At 47.9% G+C, this 22,907-nt stretch overlaps 10 protein-coding genes across 10 annotated transcripts; 7 read left to right on the forward strand and 3 right to left on the reverse strand.

Annotated features, from left to right (window-relative positions):
- Positions 1-2,043: 2,043 nt before the first annotated feature.
- Positions 2,044-4,141, forward strand: FTJAE_277 (glycosyl transferase gt-a type structural fold; the record flags this gene model as incomplete). Its single annotated transcript, XM_037348997.1, has 3 exons — positions 2,044-2,613; positions 2,719-2,944; positions 3,009-4,141. The coding sequence occupies 3 exons, from the start codon at positions 2,044-2,046 to the stop codon at positions 4,139-4,141; spliced, it is 1,929 nt and encodes a 642-aa protein (XP_037212625.1).
- Positions 4,142-5,021: 880 nt separating this feature from the next.
- On the forward strand, positions 5,022-5,848 carry FTJAE_278 (glycosyl transferase gt-a type structural fold; the record flags this gene model as incomplete). Its single annotated transcript, XM_037349008.1, has 2 exons — positions 5,022-5,556; positions 5,607-5,848. 2 exons carry the CDS (start codon positions 5,022-5,024, stop codon positions 5,846-5,848), a joined length of 777 nt encoding a protein of 258 aa, XP_037212626.1.
- Positions 5,849-6,861: 1,013 nt separating this feature from the next.
- Positions 6,862-8,501, forward strand: FTJAE_279 (FK506-binding 4; the record flags this gene model as incomplete). The annotated part of the gene is made up of 4 exons (XM_037349019.1): positions 6,862-7,053; positions 7,096-7,551; positions 7,603-8,245; positions 8,296-8,501. The coding sequence occupies 4 exons, from the start codon at positions 6,862-6,864 to the stop codon at positions 8,499-8,501; spliced, it is 1,497 nt and encodes a 498-aa protein (XP_037212627.1).
- A 724-nt stretch (positions 8,502-9,225) lies between these two features.
- FTJAE_280 (agc ndr ndr kinase) lies at positions 9,226-11,913 on the forward strand (the record flags this gene model as incomplete). Its single annotated transcript, XM_037349031.1, has 5 exons — positions 9,226-9,427; positions 9,475-10,399; positions 10,459-11,018; positions 11,106-11,140; positions 11,194-11,913. The coding sequence occupies 5 exons, from the start codon at positions 9,226-9,228 to the stop codon at positions 11,911-11,913; spliced, it is 2,442 nt and encodes an 813-aa protein (XP_037212628.1).
- Positions 11,914-12,112: 199 nt separating this feature from the next.
- FTJAE_281 (neutral sphingomyelinase) lies at positions 12,113-13,792 on the reverse strand (the record flags this gene model as incomplete). The annotated part of the gene is made up of 2 exons (XM_037349042.1): positions 12,113-13,246; positions 13,304-13,792. 2 exons carry the CDS (start codon positions 13,790-13,792, stop codon positions 12,113-12,115), a joined length of 1,623 nt encoding a protein of 540 aa, XP_037212629.1.
- Positions 13,793-15,041: 1,249 nt separating this feature from the next.
- On the forward strand, positions 15,042-15,790 carry FTJAE_282 (dimeric alpha-beta barrel; the record flags this gene model as incomplete). The annotated part of the gene is made up of 3 exons (XM_037349053.1): positions 15,042-15,606; positions 15,659-15,711; positions 15,764-15,790. 3 exons carry the CDS (start codon positions 15,042-15,044, stop codon positions 15,788-15,790), a joined length of 645 nt encoding a protein of 214 aa, XP_037212630.1.
- Positions 15,791-16,284: 494 nt separating this feature from the next.
- On the reverse strand, positions 16,285-17,747 carry FTJAE_283 (RNA-binding rnc1; the record flags this gene model as incomplete). The annotated part of the gene is made up of 2 exons (XM_037349064.1): positions 16,285-17,193; positions 17,241-17,747. The coding sequence occupies 2 exons, from the start codon at positions 17,745-17,747 to the stop codon at positions 16,285-16,287; spliced, it is 1,416 nt and encodes a 471-aa protein (XP_037212631.1).
- A 1,317-nt stretch (positions 17,748-19,064) lies between these two features.
- Positions 19,065-20,085, forward strand: FTJAE_284 (chromosome segregation smc; the record flags this gene model as incomplete). The annotated part of the gene is made up of 2 exons (XM_037349075.1): positions 19,065-19,175; positions 19,225-20,085. 2 exons carry the CDS (start codon positions 19,065-19,067, stop codon positions 20,083-20,085), a joined length of 972 nt encoding a protein of 323 aa, XP_037212632.1.
- A 622-nt stretch (positions 20,086-20,707) lies between these two features.
- On the forward strand, positions 20,708-21,289 carry FTJAE_285 (dUTP pyrophosphatase; the record flags this gene model as incomplete). Its single annotated transcript, XM_037349086.1, has 2 exons — positions 20,708-20,963; positions 21,036-21,289. The coding sequence occupies 2 exons, from the start codon at positions 20,708-20,710 to the stop codon at positions 21,287-21,289; spliced, it is 510 nt and encodes a 169-aa protein (XP_037212633.1).
- Positions 21,290-21,573: 284 nt separating this feature from the next.
- FTJAE_286 (pyridoxine kinase) lies at positions 21,574-22,491 on the reverse strand (the record flags this gene model as incomplete). The annotated part of the gene is made up of 2 exons (XM_037349097.1): positions 21,574-22,156; positions 22,217-22,491. 2 exons carry the CDS (start codon positions 22,489-22,491, stop codon positions 21,574-21,576), a joined length of 858 nt encoding a protein of 285 aa, XP_037212634.1.
- Between the last annotated feature and the right edge of the window lie 416 nt (positions 22,492-22,907).

Below are 22,907 nucleotides of genomic sequence, written 5' to 3' on the forward strand. Positions count from 1 at the left end.
AGAAAACCTCGGACGTCAAAGTAAGGTGCTAAATGTACCTAATTAGGACCACTAAATATATACTATTTATACTAAGTTTACCTAATCTTTTTGTCATTCAAGAGGCCTCAGCTTTATTGCTTCATCTTGTGCTCAGGGAGGTATCCGTATAGCTTCCCGCTATCCGAAAATTCACATGGGTGGGCTTCCGAAAATGCAAGGGATCCAATCACTTAGCCCCGTGGGCCAATGATAGTCGTGTAACATCAACGAGACCCTGCACCAAGCCACCAACCACGTCGACTAACAAGTTCATTGAATTAGATACTGGCTTGACTGGCTACTACCAATGGATCGCCAACTCCTTTGGGGGGGCATCTAACTAAAAGATAATCACCAGCCGTGCTTGAACTCCCACCCATGACCAGACTTGGACCCATAGGTATTTGGCGGGATCCTCAACCACTGATAGCGCCGCGTGTTGGGGTTACGACTTGCGATTGACAGAGGTTTCTCAGGCTATCAATCAAGAGCAAGGAAATGTTACAACGACCAGGCAACCACAAGAAAATTGAACGAGCCTCGTGGTTACAGCCTCAAGCCAGTCAAAATCGCTGCATATCAACGTTGTCGGACAGGCACTTACCAAAGGTCAAACGTCTTACATCAAGCCCGTCACTCTTCATCTCAATTTCCATTGAGATCATGAGCAACAATCAATGCCCAAGCCGATAAGTGGTACTCTATGTAGAACTGACACGGTGTGTGATTTCTGAGACAAGCCAAAGGTGCCAAATCTTGTCCTGGGGTATACATATCACCATCGCACCGACCAAGAGCAACTAGACCTTACGATTCGATTTGTGTCAACAGAGAGGCTTTGAATTTCGCGCGAAGCATTGCCATGAAACAGCACAGAAGTGAATGAACAAGTACATGGATTGGAAACAATTTTCCAGGAACTCTAGATCGAGAATTGTCACACTTTCCTTATAAAAAAAAGACGAAAGAAGAGAGAAAAAGACAACAGTGACACTGCCGAACACATGGTTTGCTTCACGATAAAGTCAAGTGCCTGGGTTTGAGATGTCGAAGTCAAACATTGAGCTTCATGTGTGACTTGAATCCTACATCTCAGCGCTTAAGGGAGCTCTGGCTAGGAGCCTTTGAGGTCCATAACTTCTGGATCTACATTACGGTGATTGGAAATAGCAAACATGATGTCTTCGTTACGCCGTGGGCAATTGTTCACTTGTGAGTGGCCCAAGATAATCCTGAGCTAAAGTCAAGGGTCCGATTCGAGTTTCACTCGCCATGATTCATTAATGCTTAGCAGATGTATAGTTGATGAGCTTGTTTGCTAAGTCTCGTTAGCTTATCATTAGACTACAGAAACCACGTTGACCACTATCACCCCCAGTTTAGATCCTAGCGATACCTCAAGATACTGCTAGTCCAAGGTGAATGGTATGTAGCATGACGATCAAGCCTCTCGGTATCATGTCCCTTGTTGCCCACCCCATATTTCGGCACATGGGGCGTGGGTCTTCAAGAAGATGATATCTTGTTCTTCTGGCCAAATCAGAAAAGTCAAAAGATGGCGCGTGCCACAAGGGTTGGTAACCATATCTTTAGATCCGGAGGCTGGCGAATACCCTGTGTCTCGTGCCTTCGACTTGACCATCATGACCATCCCCATGTCTTTTGTTCTCTGATCTCTCAGAGCTAACTCTTTACAGATTTAATGTTATTTTTCGGATTGAGACATCGGATGTGCATGGTATACTTTGCTTGGCCTACCTCAAATCGAGCAGGCGAATATCTCTCCGTAGCCTCCCACTTACACATGCATTCTCAACGTCATCCCGCCCGCTTTGTGTTTCTTTCCAATCTTGCTTTCCAGTTAACAAACTGTTGCTCTGGACGACCTTGTCTATGTAATATATTCTTGCTTTGCATCTTCTCATCGTACTTGAGCCAAACGCCTCTAGGCTACTCCGGCTCTCTTGAACCATATCGCAGCTTCAAATACCCAAGAAACTCTATCTCTGTATCTTACCCAACATGCCTTTGTTCACATGGCTTGCGCAACGTGCAGGGGGATTAAGTATGATTGCGCTAAGTGCTCTCTGCTATTGGGTCATATTCCAAGATGCTTCCCTTGAACAGTACCGATATGAAGGTAAACAGCCTGCCTCCCAATATCCTCCAAATTCTGCGATAGGGGCTGGTGCTTGGAGCTTCGTCTTCGCATATTACTGCCTTTTTGTTCATATACTGGTTTGCGTTTTCCCTCTCCGAGCCTGCTGGACTATCTGGACTCTTACCCGAACCATGAAAAGAGCAGCGCGTAGCGATTCATTACTTGATCTAAAGAAACTCGGTTCACGCCGGGACTCATATACTTCGGCATCGAGCTCTGAGACTCTCATATCAAGTCCAAAAAGTCCGGCTTCCTCCACTACCAGTGAAGCCGGCGATTACGATCCCGAATACTACACAGATGGTGTGCCAGGAGCTTATGACAACGTCGTTCATGTCATCATCATCCCAAACTACAAGGAAGAAGTTGATACACTCAGGGAGACCCTCGATGTTCTGGCATCCCATCCTCAAGCTCATTATTCATATGATGTAAGATTTTATTTTCCATAAAAATCAAAGACATAACCGTGCACCAGTGTCCAATAAACACACCGGGCTCATTTATTCAAGTCTCTCGCTGATATTTCTCACTAGGTCTATCTTGGAATGGAATACCGAGAGAGTAGTGCCGAAACGAAGGCTCTTGGACTGATACAGGAATTCGCGAAGAAGTTCAGATTCCTTGGCTTCACCCTTCATCCATCAGATATCCCAGATGAGGCCGCTGGCAAAGGCAGCAATCTCGCATGGGCTGCTCGCAAGCTGAGCGAGAGGTACTCAGTAGTTGTGAGGAAGAACGTTATAGTCACTGGTATTGATGGTACGCCTGTTTAAAACTAACCCTTGATACTCACCCGCACATTGCTAACTTGTATATTCTCTAGCCGATAGCCATCTTTCATCGAACTACTTTACACTTCTGACAAACATGCACTTATCCTATTCCGAAACCGCATTGACTACCATCTACTCGGCTCCTATTATTTTCGACAGGAACGCACATTGCGTTCCATCTCTTGTTCGTGTTGCTGATATACTCTGGGGTGCTGCCGGTATGTCTGGCTTGTACCCTGGCTCCTCTATTTCTCCGCCTACATCCGTCTACTCTCTTCCTCTAGACTTGGTTGACCGGGTTGGCGGATGGGATTGTGGCAGCGAAGCCATCGGTGAGGACCTGCATATGTATATCAAATGTTTTTTCGCACTCAATGGTAACTTAACCAGTCGAGTCATCTATAGCCCTGTCAGCCAAAGTAACGTCACGGGAGGTGGAGGACTACTGAAAGACACTCGTGCTCGTTATAAACAGGCCCTGCGTCACATGTGGGGTGCTCTTGATACTGGCTTTGCACTTCGTAAACTGGTTCAGTTATGGCAAGATCGCAAGCAAACTTGCCGCTCCTATCAACCACTTCACTACACCATCTCAAATGCCGGCCATCTTGCCTTTCCCGAAAACTCCGCAAGCGATGAGCACAGAGGACAGGCTTTTGATAACGGCATCTTCTCAAGCATTCACAGGGAAGCTATCCAACACCCCCACTGGGAGAATGTTTTCTATATGCTGCATCGCCTTTTTGAAGCTCACTTTCTTCCCGTTCATATGGCTATACTGGTACTTTCTTCGGCACTCTATGTCAAGCTCACAGAAGGCAACGGGGACCCACGAAACCTGGCCTGGGTTTTTAGCTGGTGTAATCTTATTCGCATCTACGGTTTCTTTCAAATTGGGATCTACGTGTCTCTATACGAGAGTTTTCACCAGACGGGAGTCGCCAGCAGGGAGAGGGAAATGGTCAAGGCTGGACTGGCCAACGGGATGGACTTTTCCCGACGATCTCTCAAGAATAACTGGTATGACTACTTTGCGATTCCCGTTGTCGCTCCTCTATATGGCACCATACCAAGTGCTCAAGCTTTGATTTGCCAGCTTTGGGACCAAGACCTTGTTTATACTGTGAGCAAGAAGGCAACGCGGCGTCAAATGCCCGGTGTGAAGGTTGACAACATGGCCTGAAAGACCAGAAATACTATCGTCGTGGCCCCTGGGGCCTTGAAGTGTCAAGCAAGGGTTTATGATGATGGGTATGGTAATGGATGCAGATGGCCAGTCTCGTAACTAATCCGGGGAAGAATATATACCAATGACTTGACCATTCAGGGGAGCTTACACGCATTTGACAAGGGTACTTAATGCTTAGAAGGAGGGTCGGGTTGTTCAAGAGATCATACCGAAGCGTGTTCAAGACGATATATATAATTTTACTAATTCAATGAGAGGCAGATGGACCTATGATGCATGTCTTTTTGTATAATAAGTCACACTTGCTCTTCACTACCTACTTAAAGATGCTATACAGTTCTAAACAATACACAGGGTCTGGAAAAGATTTAGGGCAAAATTTCTTGCTTTAACACTATAAGCTTATGCCGCACCTATCTAAATGGAAACCTGCAGATCTTTGAATTGAACCTTTCAGATCACAAGTGTAATGCCGTGTTGCAACTACATTGTTCTCCTCCCTGGCAGGTTGGATAACGTCAATATGCATAAGAGAGAACGTTGAAAAGCCGGCCGGAGTGGGGCCTCATGGTGCCGAAACACGTCGGATATTAAAGTCACTTGAACCAATGAGAAGAAGGCTGGGTGACGGATTTAGCATTTGAAACCAATGTTTGTTAAACACCATATGCCATTATTCTTAAATAATGCCTAGCTCATACGGGCTGTAAGTCGAAGGGTTTATCGACGGACGCACCCTTTCAGACTATTTAAGGTAACGTACATTTAAAGAGCAAAGAACATAGGGCGCCTTTATTTATCATCCGAAACCTACAAGTAATACCTCAATATCTCCGGCTCAATTTAGCAGAATTCATCATAATCGTTTATAACAATGTCTTCGAAGCAGCTACGCATTGGCGTTTTCATGCCCTCAAGCGTGCAGCTACTCGATCTGGCAACTGTCGATGTTCTCGCCTCAATGTCTGAAGAATATCTTCGTCTCCTTCCTCTCCCCGCACACATTAGTGAGATGGCACCCAGCACTAAGATTACCTATATCACATCGCCAAAGTTGTTTCCAACTGTGAACTTAACTGCAGATCTATCCGTCCGTACATCACACACGTACGAAGATGATGAAGTTGGTCTCGGCAAACTTGACATTATCGTGGTGCCTGGTACAGATCCAGCGGAGGACTTTGAAGAGGCATCGACAAAGTGGCTAAGAGACCATTTCAACACCCCCGGTGTTGATGTATTGTGCGTCTGCACTGGTGTTTATCTGTGCGGCGCTGCAGGCATTCTCGACAACCGCCAGGTAAGTGGCCCCAGAGGGCTTCAAGGTGAATTGATCCAGAAATATCCAAACGCACATTTCGTCGGAGAGGAGTATCGTTGGATTCAGGACGGTAACCTTTGGTCAAGCGGTATGTCTGCGCTACGCCTAGATTTAGCCAGTTGCTTATAGAAACATCAGGTGGGATAACCAACGGCAATGATCTCATGGCTGCGTATGCTCAGGCACAGATCAAACATTGGCCAAAATCGATCTTTAAGCTGGGTGCGATGCTGGTCGATGTCGGTGATCGACCTCAGATCTACCATCAGAGCCAGCGCAAATTCTTTACGGTATTCGCATGGCAAGTTATCCAGAGCTGGCTTTTGAGCATAGTACCATTTGGGAAAGGTTTATTCAGGGCGAAGAACGATTCCTCCTAAATACCCACCTAGGTTTTTGTGAAGATGTATATATTTAGGAATCTCGAGTCACTCGCCTTAACTCATAATGCGACATTCAACTCTCAGATATCCACTAAGCACAGAATCATGCTGTTGGGACTAATATGGATTGGCGGAATTCGATTTTACTTTTTATTCAATTCTCGAATTCTTTAACAATTTATATTTTAAAAGAGTCTAAATACTCTATTATATATTTCTCTAGATATAAAGCAAGTAAACCTCCAACATCAAATCAAGTTACCGAGGATACATAATCTAAGGTCTAGTCAGCCTATACCTGAGTCTTTTTGTTATCTACTGAATAGATATCACAAGTCTTCTTACCTCGCCCTTGCTATGGAAGCTTCCTACCTTCATACAGCATGCAAAGGCCGTCAAGGTCTTCTACATAGCACTCAGGACGGCGAGAAAAGTTTATACCAAATTTAATTAATGTTGTCTACCAACCCAGGTATGTAGTTTTGTCAATCCAGAATTTTCTAACCCTTCCCCAACCGTCTTGCCAGCCTGCTAAGACAGCTTCTCGGGGCAAGAAAACATGAAGACCTTGGTGTCAAAATAACTGTAGCAAAAGGTAGCCTAAACTTATGCTAAGTTATCTAAGTCTCTTTTGTCATGTAGGGCCTAGGACGGCTCTGTCCATAACTTCGTAGTGGAGCTTACGGCGGGAAAATCTGCGCCAAAGCGGAGACGAGGTAACTCGTGTTGCTGTGACAGTGAGCACCCCACTGCGATAAGAGCCGTTATCGTAGAGTTCTATTGGTTGCACGCGTGGGGCTCTTGTTGAGCCCCGAAAAAAATTTCGAAGCTCTGGAGTTGCTTCTCGATTCTTAGTTTTCTTTTTTCGCAGTGAGCGAGAGTCTCAGGAAAACCTTACTCTATCACCATTCTTCATCATTTCTCTCACTTTTCTGTTTTATTGTTTCCTTCCGGCATACGCTTCATATTTCATCTAGATTTGAAACAAAAGTTAACACATAACCGCCACAATGTCCGCCGTTCCTGGTCCCGTCTACGGCCTCGAGGTTCCTCCTGGAGAGATCTTAATTCCAGCCACCATGGAATTCCCTGCCTCTGTAGGTTCTTCTCTGGCGCGTCGAATCTTGCTTGATGCGATGCAATGCGCTACTTTCCGCTGGCTCGCTCTCAGTAGGCGGCGCATCATTTGCGACAGCAGTTCGGTATGGTCTTGACCTCATAGTTCTAACCGTGAAATCCTACAGTTCCGCATTACCATGGCTGCGGTTGACCCTACCGAAGAGCCTGAGGCCGACGGTGAGGGCAACATTCCTACTGTTCCTCGATCCACCCTGCGCCTCGTCAAGCGTGCTCTCCCTGGTCTCGATGAGGATGAGGATGATGAGATCGATGATGAGTACATGAAAGCTCTCCTCGCCGGCTCCGACGATGAGGAGGACTCTGATGAGGAGGCTAACGGTGGTCCTAGCGACCCCGTCAAGGCCAAGAAGCAGAGGCAGGCTGCTGCCATTAAGAAACTTCTTGAATCTGCTCAGGAGGAATCTGATGAGGAGATGGAGGATGCCAAGCCCAACGGCAAGGCCAAGGGCAAGGCGAAGGCTACAGAAGAGGACGAAGAGGACGAAGATGACTCCGATGATGACAGCGAGGAGGGTGCTGATCTTGAGAACTTTGTCATCTGCACTCTCGATACTGAAAGAGTGAGTCTATGGAAGCAGAACCTAGGAACTGTCAACTAACTTTTACGCAAGAACTACCAGCAGCCCCTTGATATTACTGTCAACCATGGCGAGAAGGTTTTCTTTGTCGTTACTGGTACTCACACCATCTACCTCACTGGAAACTACATCATGGACGATGATGAGGATGATGAGGATGAAGATGAAGATGACTACGATCTTTCTCCTGATGAGCTTGAATATGCCCTCGAGGGTGAGGAGAGCGATGAGAGTGACGAGCTTGATGGTGTCCAGGACCCCCGTGTTCAGGAGATTGAGTCCGACGAGGAGGAGGCCCCCAAGCTAGTTTCCGTTCAAAAGGGCAAGAACAAGCGCGCCGCTGAAGAGGCTACTGAGGGTCTTGACGAGCTCATCTCCAAGGACGATGCCAAATTGTCCAAGAAGCAACAGAAGAAGCTCAAGAACAACAAGGGCGAGGCTGTTGCTACCGAGGAGAAGAAGGACGCTAAGAAGGTTCAATTCGCAAAGAACCTCGAACAGGGCCCTACTGGTTCTGCTGAGAAGGCCAAGCAGGGCAAGGCCACCACTGGTGTCAAGGTTGTTCAGGGCGTGACCATCGACGACCGAACTATTGGCAACGGCCGTACTGTTAAGAACGGCGACACTGTTGGTGTCCGATACATTGGCAAGCTCCAGAACGGAAAGCAGTTTGATGGTAAGTAACTAGCTCCCGCCGTATCTCCAACTTGATTAACGCTTTGATAGCCAACAAGAAGGGTAAGCCTTTCTCCTTCAAGGCTGGCAAGGGACAAGTGATCAAGGGCTGGGACATTGGTGTTATTGGCATGGCTATTGGTGGTGAGCGCCGTCTTACTATCCCCGCCCATCTTGCCTACGGCTCCCGTGGCCTTCCAGGCATTCCCGCCAATAGCACATTGATCTTCGATGTCAAGCTTCTTGAGATCAAGTGAGTGTAGCGTAGCATATGTCTCCACTCACTCGACACAAAGCCGACTTGCTACCGACCTCGTGACATAATACCCCAAACAGAGGCGGCAGAATTTGGCGACAAGTCGATCACGTCGTGGACGCCTGTATTCCCCAGGCTTCATATATCATATCTGCTCTCCACCCGGTGTTGTTGTTTTGCATGCAAGGATAAGAGAGCCCAGACTTGTACATTCTGCGGAGGGCCGTCGGTGTTTAGAACTGAGGCAAGGCGGCCATTTAGAAGACAAAACAGGAACGGTGTGGCGAGGACCGTCCCCGCTGCATGACATGAAATGGCGTACGATAAAAAGGGTTATGCTTGCGCTTTGCTATTGTTGGCGGGATAATTTTCCTTGTGCCTTAAAGGATTTTGTAAGGTTATTCAGATAAAATACTACTTCTTTCCTTTTCGTTTGATGTTTTCTCCCTTCCGATCCTTCTTTGTGTTGGTTTCATCATAGAATTCATAAGAAGCCGTGGATGTCGAACCTTCCAACTACCTACCACTCAGCCTAATGGAGGTAGGTTCATTTCCTTCTGGCTCGACAGCCTCCGACTCTGCTCTGCAACAACATCGCCGAGAGAAAACCTCGAGCGCCACTCTCTCCGTGTCTGGCTACTGCATTATCTTATTAGACGCGGCCAACCCTCGGATGTTGATGGGTGGTGTGCTAACTCTCTCTTTATTGACTACCCTGGAGCATCATGGCACCAACCTTGCTCAAGAAAGCCAGTCAACAATTCGTCCGTCTTTCGTCCTGCGATTCGAAGAATATATTTGAAGCGTCTCCAGGATCCGAATTCAAACTTGCAGATGGATCGGAGGCGCAAAGTTCGCGGAAGTTTCGCACTGGCGGTTCAAAAAGATGGACACCTTTCCGGGGTGCTTTCAAGAACATGAGAAAACGTAAGCCGTCTTATTTGTCTTCTTTGTAACCCATTGACATGCAGTAGGTGTCGAAGTATCCAAAGATGCTCACGAATTCCCCGAGGACCAAGCCAAACCCCATTTACTTTTCAGATCTGTCCCAAGACTGGAACGTGGAACGAGAAGTCCAGATGCAAAGGAAGCAGTAATACGAAAGTTGGGGTTGCATCCCACGGCTATGGCATCAAACTCTACTTTGGTAATTCGAAACTCCCCGAAACGAGCACGAAGTTCTTTGCAGCTGGTCAATCCTACTCCTTCCAGTGGACTAATCACTCCACCCTCTTCTGAGGCGAGCGATACAGTCACAACCACCGATGACAGGTCCACAGCGAAAACTTCGATGGAATCTTCTATGCTACCGAACTGGGAAATCATGGATAGACGATACAATAGGCGAAATCCATGGACCCGCTCAAGCCCTGAAGGCCGCGCTCTCAGTACTATCCCCGAGGCTGGTGTTGTTCAGGCTCGGCCTACCATTGCAACTGTAGAGAGGGCATCCGCTGCAAAGATTTTTCTCGAGACTTACTTCAATGAACTTCTCTATAAACCAAATGCAAGAGCGTTGCGGGGCCAGTGCCTCGAGTCTCAGTTGTGCAACCATTTGCTAATGACACCAGAGGAGAAGGAGAAGATTCGAGTGCAATATAGAAGGCAGGAAACGTGCCATCTCAGAGAGTCGAGGGCAATGAGGGCAGGTTCCTTGGCTTATCATGGAAACCAGGACTACACCCCCTTAGTCAACAACTACGAGCCACTTCAAATTTTAGGCAAAGGCAGTTTCGGAGTAGTAAGACTTGTACGTGAAAAGCCTGCTCCAGGACATGCTTTCCCTGGCCAAGTTTATGCTATGAAAGTCATTCGAAAGACAGAAATGCTACGGAACAGCCAAGAAGGCCATTTGCGGGCTGAGAGGGATTTTCTTGTGGCTTCTGAAGGATCACAGTGGTTAGTACCAAAGCTGACCAACACCACAAGGTCACTGACTGACTGAATGACCTTCACAGGGCTGTTCCACTGATTGCCAGCTTTCAAGACACAACAAACCTCTACCTAGTGATGGAGTACATGCCTGGTGGCGATTTTCTCGGATTGCTCATTCGGCAAAACATTCTGCAGGAACCCATTGCACAGTTTTACATTGCAGAGATGATCCTTGCTGTTGAAGAGGCCCATCGTTTGAACTTTATTCACCGCGACATAAAACCAGACAACTTCCTCATTTCCGCGACTGGTCATCTAAAAATTTCCGACTTTGGGCTAGCATTTAATGATCACTGGTCCCACGACGCAGCATATTATAATACCCACCGATATTCCTTGGTCCGAAGACTAAATATGAACATCAATGGTGACGAGACGGATCAAAAAGGCAGTAATGATCTCCTGAAACATCTTGAGTGGTACCAGTCTCTTGTTTCCGGACTTGACAGGCATGGGAAACATCCATTGGCGAGTAACGAGGACTTGCGAAGTCTTATCGGTTGGAGAAACCGACACGGTAACCGCACTGCTGCGCGTTCAGTTGTTGGCACCAGTCAATATATGGCTCCTGAAGTTGTTCTTAGTCAGAAATATGACGGGAGGTGTGACTGGTAGAGCATCGGCATCATCCTGTATGAATGCCTGTACGGGCAGACTCCCTTTCTAGCAGAAGAAGGACGCAAGCAGACGAAACAAAACATCGTTGTGCGTACGTTCGTATCAACTTGAACGAGGTAAATGACTAACAGTGGCCGCAGGACTTCAAGAAGAACTTCAAGTTTCCACCCAGGCCATTCGTAAGCGACAAGTGCAAAGATCTCATCTGCCGCCTGATCCAAGAGAAGGACATTCGGCTGTGTTCAAGGAGGTACCAGGTCAAATACCGGGATTCATTCAAAAGCTATGTGTTTCCCGATGACGCTGAAGATATCAAAGCACACAGGTGGTTCAGAAACACGCCCTGGGATCGCCTGCAATCAATGCCTCCTCCATTCACTCCGAACCTGAAGAGTGACGACGATGCACACTATTTTGATGAATCTGAACCATTTGAAGACTGGTCTGAGTCGATTCCCTCGGGTGTCTTTCTCAGATCGGAAGATGTCAAGGAGATCCTTTTTGGATTTGATACCCATGTGCAAGCAAAGGCTATGGAGCTTATCAAAATCCCGTTCGACGCGGCCAAGCTTCGAAGTATAGACCGGGATATTGATGGATCAAAGGAACTTCAGCCGAACGACAAGGCTACACTGAAGCAGTTCATCAGATTTTATGGCCATAAAGAGCGCAAACGACCAAGAGACATGTTGCTCCGGGACAAGGATACCAAAAAGACTTCATTAAGAATTCGAAAAGAGACGGCTTTCATGGGCTATACCTGGCGTCGGATGAGACCTGGTGGATATATCGATCCGAAAGTAACGGAGATGTCCAAAATGGACGAAAGCCAGGCTTCGACACTGAATATTGAGCGTTGAAAAGAAAGAAAAGGAAAAAAAGGAGGACGGTATGAGATACGAAGGTGTTCAGCCCTCAGAAGCATTGTGAGTAGTATTACGAATAGACATTAAGAGCTAGACCTTATTGGCGTGTGTACCTTCATCCTGATCCTCATTTCATCATCCTAGCCCTATGTAGAAACATCAAATCATTACCATAACATTGAGCGTGCATCCTTTATTGTGATTTGGACCTTTTGTTGGTATTGCAGTACGAACCGGACTCCGTTAAAGCAGCTGGGTCACCAGACGCAACAGCTTTCGCATTGCGAATCTCCCACTCAAATTCCTTGAGGGCCCTGATCTCCCAAGAGAAGAAGAGTAGCGAGAGCAGACCATCGATAACTCCAGCGACCAAGCAAAGACTACTGACCAGCATAAGGACAAATGCAACGTAGTTTCCAGGAGTAAACCAGACAGCCACAAGACATGCTAGCCAGACAAGCAATGCGCCGAAGAAGTGCATGCCTCGCCAGTAGCGCTGGCGAATCTCGCGAGCATGGTATTTTTGTATCATTCCCAGAATTTCATCGTAAGTGGACGCCTGAAATGAATCGTGATTAGAGAAGCGACCTCGCCTGAGTTGGGTATCGGGATCCGCAGTCTGCGCTGCGTCGCCTGAATGAATGCTGCTAGCCGGGCTACTGGAGGCCAAGTATGCGCCAGTCTGCAGAGCAGCAGATGGCGTTTCGGAGCGGGGATCAGCTCTGAAAGGCAATGGAGAAGGGGTATGCCGGACGAGCGTGGCTTGAACAGCAAAGTGGTCGGAGAGGGAACAAAGGAGATCAGGGTGCCGCTCAGTCATTGAAACATGAGCCGACTTGACGATCCAACCAGGAGCGGCAGCAGGAGCATCAGGGTCGACACCTGTCGAGGCAAAGATGTAGTCGAGTCGCTGGCCTTGAGGATCAATCGTATCAGGGGGGACCTCGCAAAGTTCGCCTCCCTTGAGCCGATTCTGCTGGTTTTTGTTCCAGCGCCATGTATTATAGACGGAGTTGCTGGTTGCGCCATTCTCGAGGAGATTGAAGGCGGCTGTCGGTAATGGCCGATGACGATCCTTTTCAGATGGGTGGTAGGCAGGACCAAGAGCGCTGTCAGGGTGTAATTTGCGCCAGACGTCATGAACAGGCGCATGTGTTGTGATTACCCGGTGAAATATGGACAAGGGTAACATGTTGAAATCACCCATTCCGATAACGAGATGTCCGCGTTCAGCAGCGCCGCGCAGAAGCTTTGAAATCTCCCATGACTGCGCAACTCGATGACAATCGTATGTACTCACAGGCTCAGGCTCGTATGGGGAATGAGTCTAAGAAATTCAAGTCAATTAACAAGCTGAAATGCGATATAACAGATTCAGACTCACATGTGTGTTGAAGACCTCGATTATGTCCTTTCTCCTTGGCCCAAAGCGAATTTTGGCGCAAGCAACACCCTTGCCGACATACCAGTCTCCCCTCCAAAATGCAGTTGGTCGTCCATTGAGGGGATACTTGAACATGGTACTCTCCTCGATCGGCCAGTGACTCAAGATGGCCAGACCGCCACCAAAAGCACCGCTGTGGTAGAACTTTCCATAGGGGAGAATCTGGCGAGTGTGATGCCGAATGGCTTGGTAATCCTCCTGTGTAAAACATTCCTGCAGGGAGACGATATGCGGTGTAGGGACAGCGTGTGCAATTCTGTGGCCTATCTCGTCAAGTCTTGCAATTCGCTGGGACGATATGTAGCGAAGACCCCAGCAGTTGAGGGTCAAGAGGTTGATCTCAGAGGGGAAATTATGAGCATTATCATTGTTGACGGCAATGGTGGAAGGCGTTGTGACATGCTCAGCAGCGTCACTTGCCATGACCATGGCACCGGTGGAGTACGCGCAAGTAATGGTGACTGATAAGTTTCGTGAATATCAGACAGTCGGAGAAAGAGGGTGAGACAAGGGACCGGGCATGGGACAAATTTTGGATCTCAGGTTGGAGAGTGGAAATATTGAACGTGGCGCGATGCCTCGGCTGCTGGATATTAGTTAATTAGATATGAGGGCACCAGGGAGGTGTCACTGGTATTAGTGGTAGAGCCTAAGAAGCGCAAATCGGCAATAGTACAGATTAGTTACGATCGAAAGCAAAATTCTAAAATGAGGGAGATGCGATAGACGGTCACCGCTAGGAAAAGGAGTGAGAACACGCGACGCGAAGGAGTCTAATGTGATAATTTACAGAACACCAATTGAACCAATACCACGCCTCCTTCTTGTTTGGGGACACTGCCGGTACTTGTGGTCACCCGGACTATCCGCTCCAAGGAGGGGCCGATACCTGTTGGGCTGATTACCGAACTGGAGGTCTACGCCACTCCGTAAGTGAATATGGAGGTACATTGGAAGAAAAACGAGTAATAAAGCAATGATTGGTGATGGAACTATTGAAGTCATAGCGGCGTTCCTCTTCATTTTGTTCCATGAGAAGTTGGCATCATGATATAGTATGCTTATTAGAGATTGCACCTCTTTCTAAGGTATTATCCACACCTGACGGTAAGTTGCCAAAACATATCCATCCTAGCCATCATATTGCTTCCTGACTTCAGACTAATCTTAGTAAATGACCAAAGTCTTTTTCTCTCTTAGGATCAAGCCCCGGAATTTCTTGCTTCCTATAGTCTAAGTAGGTAGAATAGGTAGCACTCTAACTTACCTACTCTAAACGGTTCAGCTCTCGTTATGAACTATAGGTACCTTAAGATGGAAGCTTCCAGGAACCGTGCAATTGGATTCCGCCAGTAAGATAAAGTTACCATGCCATCAGATTCAGAGCTTCATTCTTCTCACCTCTGATCTCAGTTGCCACATGCCGAGCTTCATCATTAAGTTCGATACCCCTCATCGAACTAAAAAGGCGCCATGCGTCATTCTTGGGTATCCATATAGAATCATCTGGTAAAGTCCAGGCATGTACGGAACTCTTCACTTATAACCAATACTGCCCAGATATAGACTATATTGACTTCCACATGTGTAGTTCAACCATCGACTATAAGTTTAACCAAGAATATCATTCTTTTGATAGTCATAGTCATAAACTTGTAGCTGTTCATCCACATTCGCAATGTCTGTAGTCTTTGAATCTCTTCTCATCAAGTTCAAACCCATTCTGGTTGAACACCCGGAATCCCCTCCTGCTTCTTTCTCATCCGTGACCGATCACCTCAAGTCAATTCCTGGCGTCGAGTCCGTGTACCTTGGCAAGCCCCTCGAGAAACCTGATTACTGGGTTCTGGGTATTCGTTGGGCCTCGCGCCCTGCCTATGATGCCTTCGTTTCCGGTTCCGCTGCCACCGATTGGCATGCTTCTTTGCGCGCCTTGCTGGCCGAGCACCCTATCGTCAGTCCAATCGCAGAGTATGCAGGCCATGCCGAGCGTGCCCTCCATGCACCCATTACAGAATTTTGTACTTGTTGGGGTGCTGGTGAAACCTTCACGGAGGATAACATGAAGCCATTCGCCGTTGCTTGTGAAGAGGGTGGGTTGGCTGGGCTTCATGGCTTGGCTTACGGCGAGTTTGTACAAGGACAACATGAGAACCCTTCAGTTATTCCTGGCCGAGCATCTAGGCTACTGATGGGTTGGGACAGCAAAGAGGCCCATTTGCAACACAACAATAGTGGAAGTGGTAAGTCTCATTTCTTTGTTGCGCTATTAGTACTGACTAAATTGCACCATAGTAATTGACGACAACGTATACTATCTGCTTGCTCGGAACAAGAGCCTTGAAATAGTGAGCCATCTAGGAATCAATGGAGAGCCCGAGCAACTAACATTTCATGTAGTATCATGTCCCTTTCAGAAAGCTCTGAGAGACTTAATGTCACGCCTAAAGGTCGCAGGTAATATCAGATTGTTATTGGATTAAGTAGAGAACAAAATAACACTGAGTCAATGCGCCGTCGAAAATCAGATACCTTGAAAGCTGTCACTTGTCAGGGTGAGGCTCTCTCTTCCTGCCAATAAGCCCCGTCTTGATCCGTACGTCCCGATGAAATGCGATCCCGTCCTTGACACCATTTCTATGCCATTCAACCATACTGCGACTTTCCTTACCCACCCTTGAAACTTCAACTCAGGTGGATGGAATGGTCTTCTCAAATCTCTGAACTGTACCCGGTGGCCCGATATCGCCCTCATTTTGAACCTCCAAAACACACTGCATCCTCCTTTTAGCCTCTTGATGTCTCTGCAAATAGCAATCTGTTCGTCCTAGTTCGTTGATCGCTCCAACGTCATTGTACCGATATCAGAAATTAGATACGATGTTTCTCCGATTCTGTATCAAGATTTCAAGGTTAGAAATTTAATTCTTGCTGGGTCTGTTTTGCACCTCACCGAGTCGAGAGTAGAGCATGTACAATGCCATACGGTTACATTCCTCCGTTCCGGTAATGGTCACCAGCCGCTCGTTACTATTGTCCTGCGGCTCGTTGATCTTGATCACGCTGTTGCTCATCTGACGAATCTCATTGATCTTCTGTCCACCCTTGCCGATGATAGCACCGACCATGTCGTTCGGGATGTAAATCTGCTGTGTGATAGGCCCACCGGGGATGGCACCGCCCATGGGCTGAGCTTGGGGAGCACCAGCATGAGGTTGAGGACCAGCATGAGGGGCCATGTGCGGTTGGCCATGAGGAGCTGCGCCATAGGCACCTCCTCCCTGAGCACTGCCATAATGCATAGGCATGACAGGGTTGGCCTGAGCAGCTGCGTGGGGATATTGCTGAGGGTAAGGCGCCGGTGGCATATGGTGAGATCGCCGGTCGTTGTGGCGGCCGTAATTTTCACTTCGTCCGTAGTGGCCCGAGGCCGGCTGGGGTGAGTAGGGAACAACTTGCATTCCGCCTGGGATCGAGCCAGCAGGGGCGCCGCTACGGGTTGCGTAGGCAGACGCAGCAGGACCTCCAAACCTATCATTAAGCTGTTCGAGAAGGGTGCTGCCAACATAGTAAGTTGCGATATGAACAGCATCAGCGACACCCATTACTACCAGCGATCTCTCGCTTGACATAGGCAAGCATGAGTCAGAAGCGTTCAACCGAGCACCAGATGCCTCTTGGATCTCACGAATACGGGCACCACCCTTACCGATGATGGAGCCGATCAAAATATGCGGAATGAGTAGCCGTAAGGGATATGTTTTTGAAGACGCGGTTGAGGATTCGTTGAGGGGTTCGTTGTTCAGTGTTCGAATGATCAAGCCGAAAGCCTGAATTGATGTTAATTTATAACCCATGCGTAGGAGAATCAACATACCTTAGCTACAGCGTCTACTATGCCGCTAACAGTAAGAATACGTTCAACGGCCCCCTTTTGGTAGTCGCTGACTGTGCACTTAGCGTTGGAAAGCTTCCTGATGTTGGAAACATTCTCGCCCCCCTTTCCAATGACAGTAGCAGCCTCCGGGCTCGAGATAACAGCGCGAATATGAATCCATGAAGTCTCGTCATGGGCAGCAGCAGACGTTACAGCGTTGGATGCAGAGGCAGCAACTGTGGCGGCAGCGGCGGCCTTTGTGTCGGGTGCATGGTCCAAAGTGGCATCGTCATCATCTTCAGACTTATGGGCTCCATTGACCTTATCGTCATGGTCCTCTGCAGGAACGTCGGTGGGAGCTTCGGGGACCTCAACATCGTCGTCATGCTTGTTCTTGTCAAGAGCAGGTCGTTTGGCATCAGGCTGATCACCAGCGCGCGAGGGCGAAGAAGCTTCTTCCAAAGGGCGCTTGGCCGACTGGGTTGGTTGTGTTGGGGAAGCAGACATATTGAAATCGTTATTGTTCACGCGAGTTTAGTCTTTCTGATAATCGACAATTTGAAAACGTCTCGTTCTTTCTATTGTTCGTCTTATATACACTCAGGGGTTTTCGAAGGAAAACGTGCTGGTGTAGTGACTTTCGCTGGGTGTGTTTCGGTGAAATACTCGTGAAGTGACTTATGTCGCGTAAATACGATGCGTGTTGCGGGCTGAATGGAAGGAAGAGGGATTCGCGATTCGGGCTCAAGGGCGGGTTCCAGAACTCTTTCAGCGGGCGTCGAGAAATTACCCGGGAAGATCTCCTAGATATAGGCGGGAGAGGAAGGGCGGAATGATTGTCTTGTGGTGCAAATATTGAATAGTGGTGAGGATAGGTGAAGCGATCGATTCTGGGACGGACTTCTTAAAAAGCAAAAAGAGGCAGTGCTCAGCTCAAACCTTCTGACCCGGACTCGAGGTTTCTTGATCGCCAAAGTCGCCAGATTCTTGAGCTAAAGCGCAGAATCTGGAGCACAAACTAGCTGGCCGCGAAGCGTGGGAGGATGAGAAGCTGAGACGAGAGGAGCAGGTTCTTAAATGGATCGGCGCGCGGTGTTTTACAACTTTCGCTGTCGCAATGGATCCCAATCCCAGGGACGGACCAATCCAAATCAATCAGAAGAAAAAGGAAAAGGGAAAATCTCAGAAACGATTACGGGGAATCGCTGAGAATAGAAAAACGAGGATCTCACGATAGCAATGGCAGGTGAAAAGGGGGGAGAATGAATATGACACAACAAAAGGTCGATGGTTTGGAGTGAGGAGATGGGAGAAAGCCGGAGAAGTAGCCCTGCGAGGATCCAACCTGGGTAAGGTAGGTGCTAGGCATGGAGCGCTTTGAGATGTCACGTGCACCACCTCGACTTGGGCCACATGAGCTCAGGCGCTCCACCTGGCAGTGATACTACGTACCTCAGCAAGTACTAAAGTTAGGTACTATATCTAGGTAGTGAGCAATCACAGCCGACGATATAATCACCTACTCTCACTGGACCTTTCTTTTTGATAACCGAACAATTTCAAACAGATAGGTACAAGTGCGATTACTGCGCTTGTCTCGCTATATCTGAAGATCTCCAATTAGTTGCATCTGAACAACAATTGCCTGGCTTGGACAGATCCTTGGAAGGTGCGAAGTGACATATCTTGATCACCTAAATCCGTACATTAGTACCTTGGGTGCCTCCATCCTCGCAAGTCTCAATTCTTCCTACCCCCCTTTATGCTCTAGGAACCTCAAAAGCCTTACCCATTGCTTGAGCCAGTTGCGTGAACTTTACGACAATGGACTACAGGTCGCAGTATACAGCAAAGGAGGAGTACATGGCCAGTGTTGATCAGACATTGAGAGAACTTCAAGAGAGAATCCAGCAACATGAAAATGAGTTGGACAAGGTATTCACGCTCCAAAGCCCACAATATACCAATGGCTAAATTCTTAAAGCTTCGTTCAGAGCAAAGCCAACCCCCAGTGTCTACGACTAGACAGGCGCGTCTCATACAGGTGGCTCTCGAAGAGGTGACAGTGTCGGATCCCTTTCTCCCCTCGCCAGGGTCGCTGTTACCGACACTATTAGCGTTTCGCAAGACTCACCAGACCATTCAAGAGTCCAAATCCTATCTTGCCTCTCAGCGAACAGGCCATGAACAACTGTCGCGTCAGCTTGAAGTGGATGAAGCGCGCCTCAAGGACCAAAGCCTCCTTGGCGATGCTCTGGATGCGCGTATCTTGTCGTTACGCGATGAAGTGAACGCGGGTACTCACGTTAGCCCGGGAGAAGGGGCAAAGGAACTATTGCAAGAACTCAGGGCTAAGAAGAAGTCTTACGACAGAGAGACGTCAAAACTCATGAAAGTTCTCCTTCGATTCATCGATAATCAGCTGGCGCCCATGCTTGCGGCAGAAGAGCTAGGAGGGCCTGTGGTTGGGGATCTTATAGGTATTGATGGAGATGATTTGGCCGCCGGATTTAATGCACAAGGGAAACTCAGGAAACCAAAGGACAGTGACGATAAAGAACATAAACGGCAACGCAGAATCGATGAGATTTGGGGACAGGCTACTGATGAAGGTACTGGGCGTCAGGGCGAGATTGCAGCTGCAGCTGCAGAGATGAAGCAACTGACAGAGGAGCTTCTCAACACGCTTGCTGAAGCACAAGGCAGTAACTCTGCATCATATGTGCAATTGTCGCGTGAAACTGCGGCTGCACGGTTCTTGGTGAGGTCCAAGGTTGCTCAATTTCATCCTAAAGATGCAACAAGGCTCAAACTGGTGGACTTCGGACGAGATCTGGAACCCTGAGTACCTAGTAGGTAGTCACAGATATAAAGAAAGCATCAAGAACGACCCGTCTTATAGTTATGCTTCTATCAAGCCACACATGTGATTATTGTCATCAGTGAGAGAAGTTAATCCCCCGGCTGTGCTTAGGGAGTATAGAATACAGTATAGTGATTCAGGATAGCTCATCATAAATTCATAATTGTACCTCAAGTAGGTAAATAGATAGGCTGATAGACTTCCACATATGGAATGAGGTCCAACAAAGCATAAAAAAGCAACCTCTAAACAGTACGTCCTGCTAATTGGTCAATTCTGTAAGTGATAGGCGCTAGATATGGAACGCCAGAAACAGCAGAGATGCCAGATTGTCTGTTTAATACAAAAAGTAGGTGCCTTGACACTTGTAATGAATTACAATTATGATGATAAGATTAAGAATACCGTAGCAAAAATTCTGTTCGTTAAGAAAGACCACTACAAACCCTAGGCTATGTAACCTGATGGGAGAGAATCGATATTCCCTGTGTTCTTTAAGTCCAAGGTGCGTTACCCACCCAACCGCGTCGCGTCTGTCCACCTCCAGCTTCGAATACAGTATCCACGACAGTTGCTTCCTCATTTTCCCACATCATATTCAATAATGACCTCCGAGACTCTCGTCCCTGATAACTCTACCGTTTCTTCACCTCCCGCCAAACGTGCCAAGACTGCCGGTACAATGGAAGGTCCCCCACCACTGCAGATTAAGAAGCTTTCTGACAAGGGACGTTTGCCTACTCGTGGGAGTGCCTTTGCTGCTGGCTATGATATCTACGCTGCTCGCGACACAACTATTCCCGCCCGTGGCAAGGCGCTAGTTGACACTGATATCAGTATGGCTGTGCCTGCCGGAACCTGTAAGTACATGATTATTTAAGCCCTCCATCAACCAGCTTAAGGCCGGCTTTCTGACAAGATGATGAATACAGATGGACGCATTGCCCCTCGCTCGGGTCTCGCTTCCAAGCATTTCATTGACACAGGCGCTGGTGTCATCGATGCCGATTATCGCGGTCAGGTCAAGGTCCTGCTTTTCAACCATAATGAATCCGACTTTGAAGTGAAGGAGGGCGACCGCATTGCTCAACTTGTTCTGGAGCGCATTTACACCCCCGAGGTTGTGGAGGTCCAAGAACTTGAGGAGAGTGTCCGAGGCGCTGGTGGCTTCGGCAGCACTGGTTAGATAGTCAAGGAGCCTATGCAGACTTCTCTTCTGCCAATTTTCATCAATTAATGAATTAGGTTGTGGGCCAATGCAATAGATTTACAGTCCACAGTTAAGGAAGGCTGATTATTCAAGAGTCAAGAGAAGCTCCCAGAGTGAATTATTCGACCTTCACAAGAGATGTGAAACCCTTGGGTGAATTCATGACGAGACGTCTATTCCAAAACCTTTCTACCCATTTCTATTGCTGGCTTCTACTTTGGTGGCCATTGTAACCTTGGACAACCCCCCTCCCACTAGATCTAAATGGCCTTCGCAAGGTATTGCGTCGTGGGCGAGCGTAAGCAGTCCAGATTCCTCACAAGTTGAAGTTCTGCCGCCTTACTCTTTACGAGGTGCGCCTTAGTTTGGTCAATACGATCCTCATCTTTCATGTCGTCCGTTGTTCGTTCAACCACCCTCTTCATGCCCTCGCAGGTCTTGGATAGAACCTCATGCATACTGCCTAGGACCTTTTCTGCAGCGCGTGCAAGGGGTAGTTCAATAGCCGATACTGAATCGTCGCTAAGCCAGCTGGCGGTATGCCGCAGCCGCTCGTCAGCATTGAAGACAGCCTCACGCATTCGGATTACCATAAGAGCGCCAAACATGTCGCCTGTGCCACTGAAATAACAATCGATTGATGGGAAGACAATCTTGAAAAAGCGAGCTTTGCCGGTAGATGTCATGGTTGAACCAACAACAGCGAGATGCGAAGGCGGATGGTCTGGCGCCTCAAGGTTGACGGAAGTAATGACGACATGGGGAATCTTGTACTTGTCGTGGAGCACTTGAATAGCCTTTTGGAGACTGTCCATATCACGGATCTTGACTTCTGATAGCAGCCTTTTCGTAAAAATTGTCAGTTGGAGTCTCTCAAGTCTCGGCAAATGCTCTTAAACATACTCGGCCTCGAATTGGTTTGGAAGAATCAGATCCGCATCGTGGATGAGCCTCTTGTATGCTGGCACTACTTCCTCGGAGACGTAGATCTTTCCATTGTCACCCATGACGGGGTCGAGAGCCCAGAAGAACTTGCCAGGTGCTTTGCTTGACTTTTCCTTAAGTTCACGACCTATCTTACCGACCGTATCGACGGCTGCAGCGCCTGGAATATATCCAGAAAGCATCACATCAAAATCATCTAGGTACGACTGCTTCAGTCCTTCCCAGAGATCCATGATCTCCTGTGCTGATACTCTCGTTCCTTTCCATTGCTTATATCCGGTATGGTTACCTTTACAGGTGAAGTCCGCGAGTTAGAAACCTGGTTTACTGTTTCACTCCACCGATCGAGATGACATGAATACTCACTGAACTGTACGGTGTTGAGAGCTGCGACATCACATCCCAAAGACTGTAGCACGAAGACGGCAATCTTGTTACCGACATATCTAGTGCATATAAGTCACTGTGACCCCGAGAGAGAAAAAAGATAATTACCCAGAGACAACCTATAGCAACGACCTGTCAGCCTTGGCTCAAGATGTTGAAAGCGACGGCATATTTGATGGCATACATACATGGCTTGCCACAGCGAGAACCCGTGTATCGGGTATTGTTGGGATGGTGGACATAATACCAGAAGCACCTGTTC

Source organism: Fusarium tjaetaba, assembly GCF_013396195.1.
Source record: "Fusarium tjaetaba strain NRRL 66243 chromosome Unknown NRRL66243_c0000010, whole genome shotgun sequence".
Lineage (NCBI taxonomy): Eukaryota > Fungi > Ascomycota > Sordariomycetes > Hypocreales > Nectriaceae > Fusarium > Fusarium tjaetaba.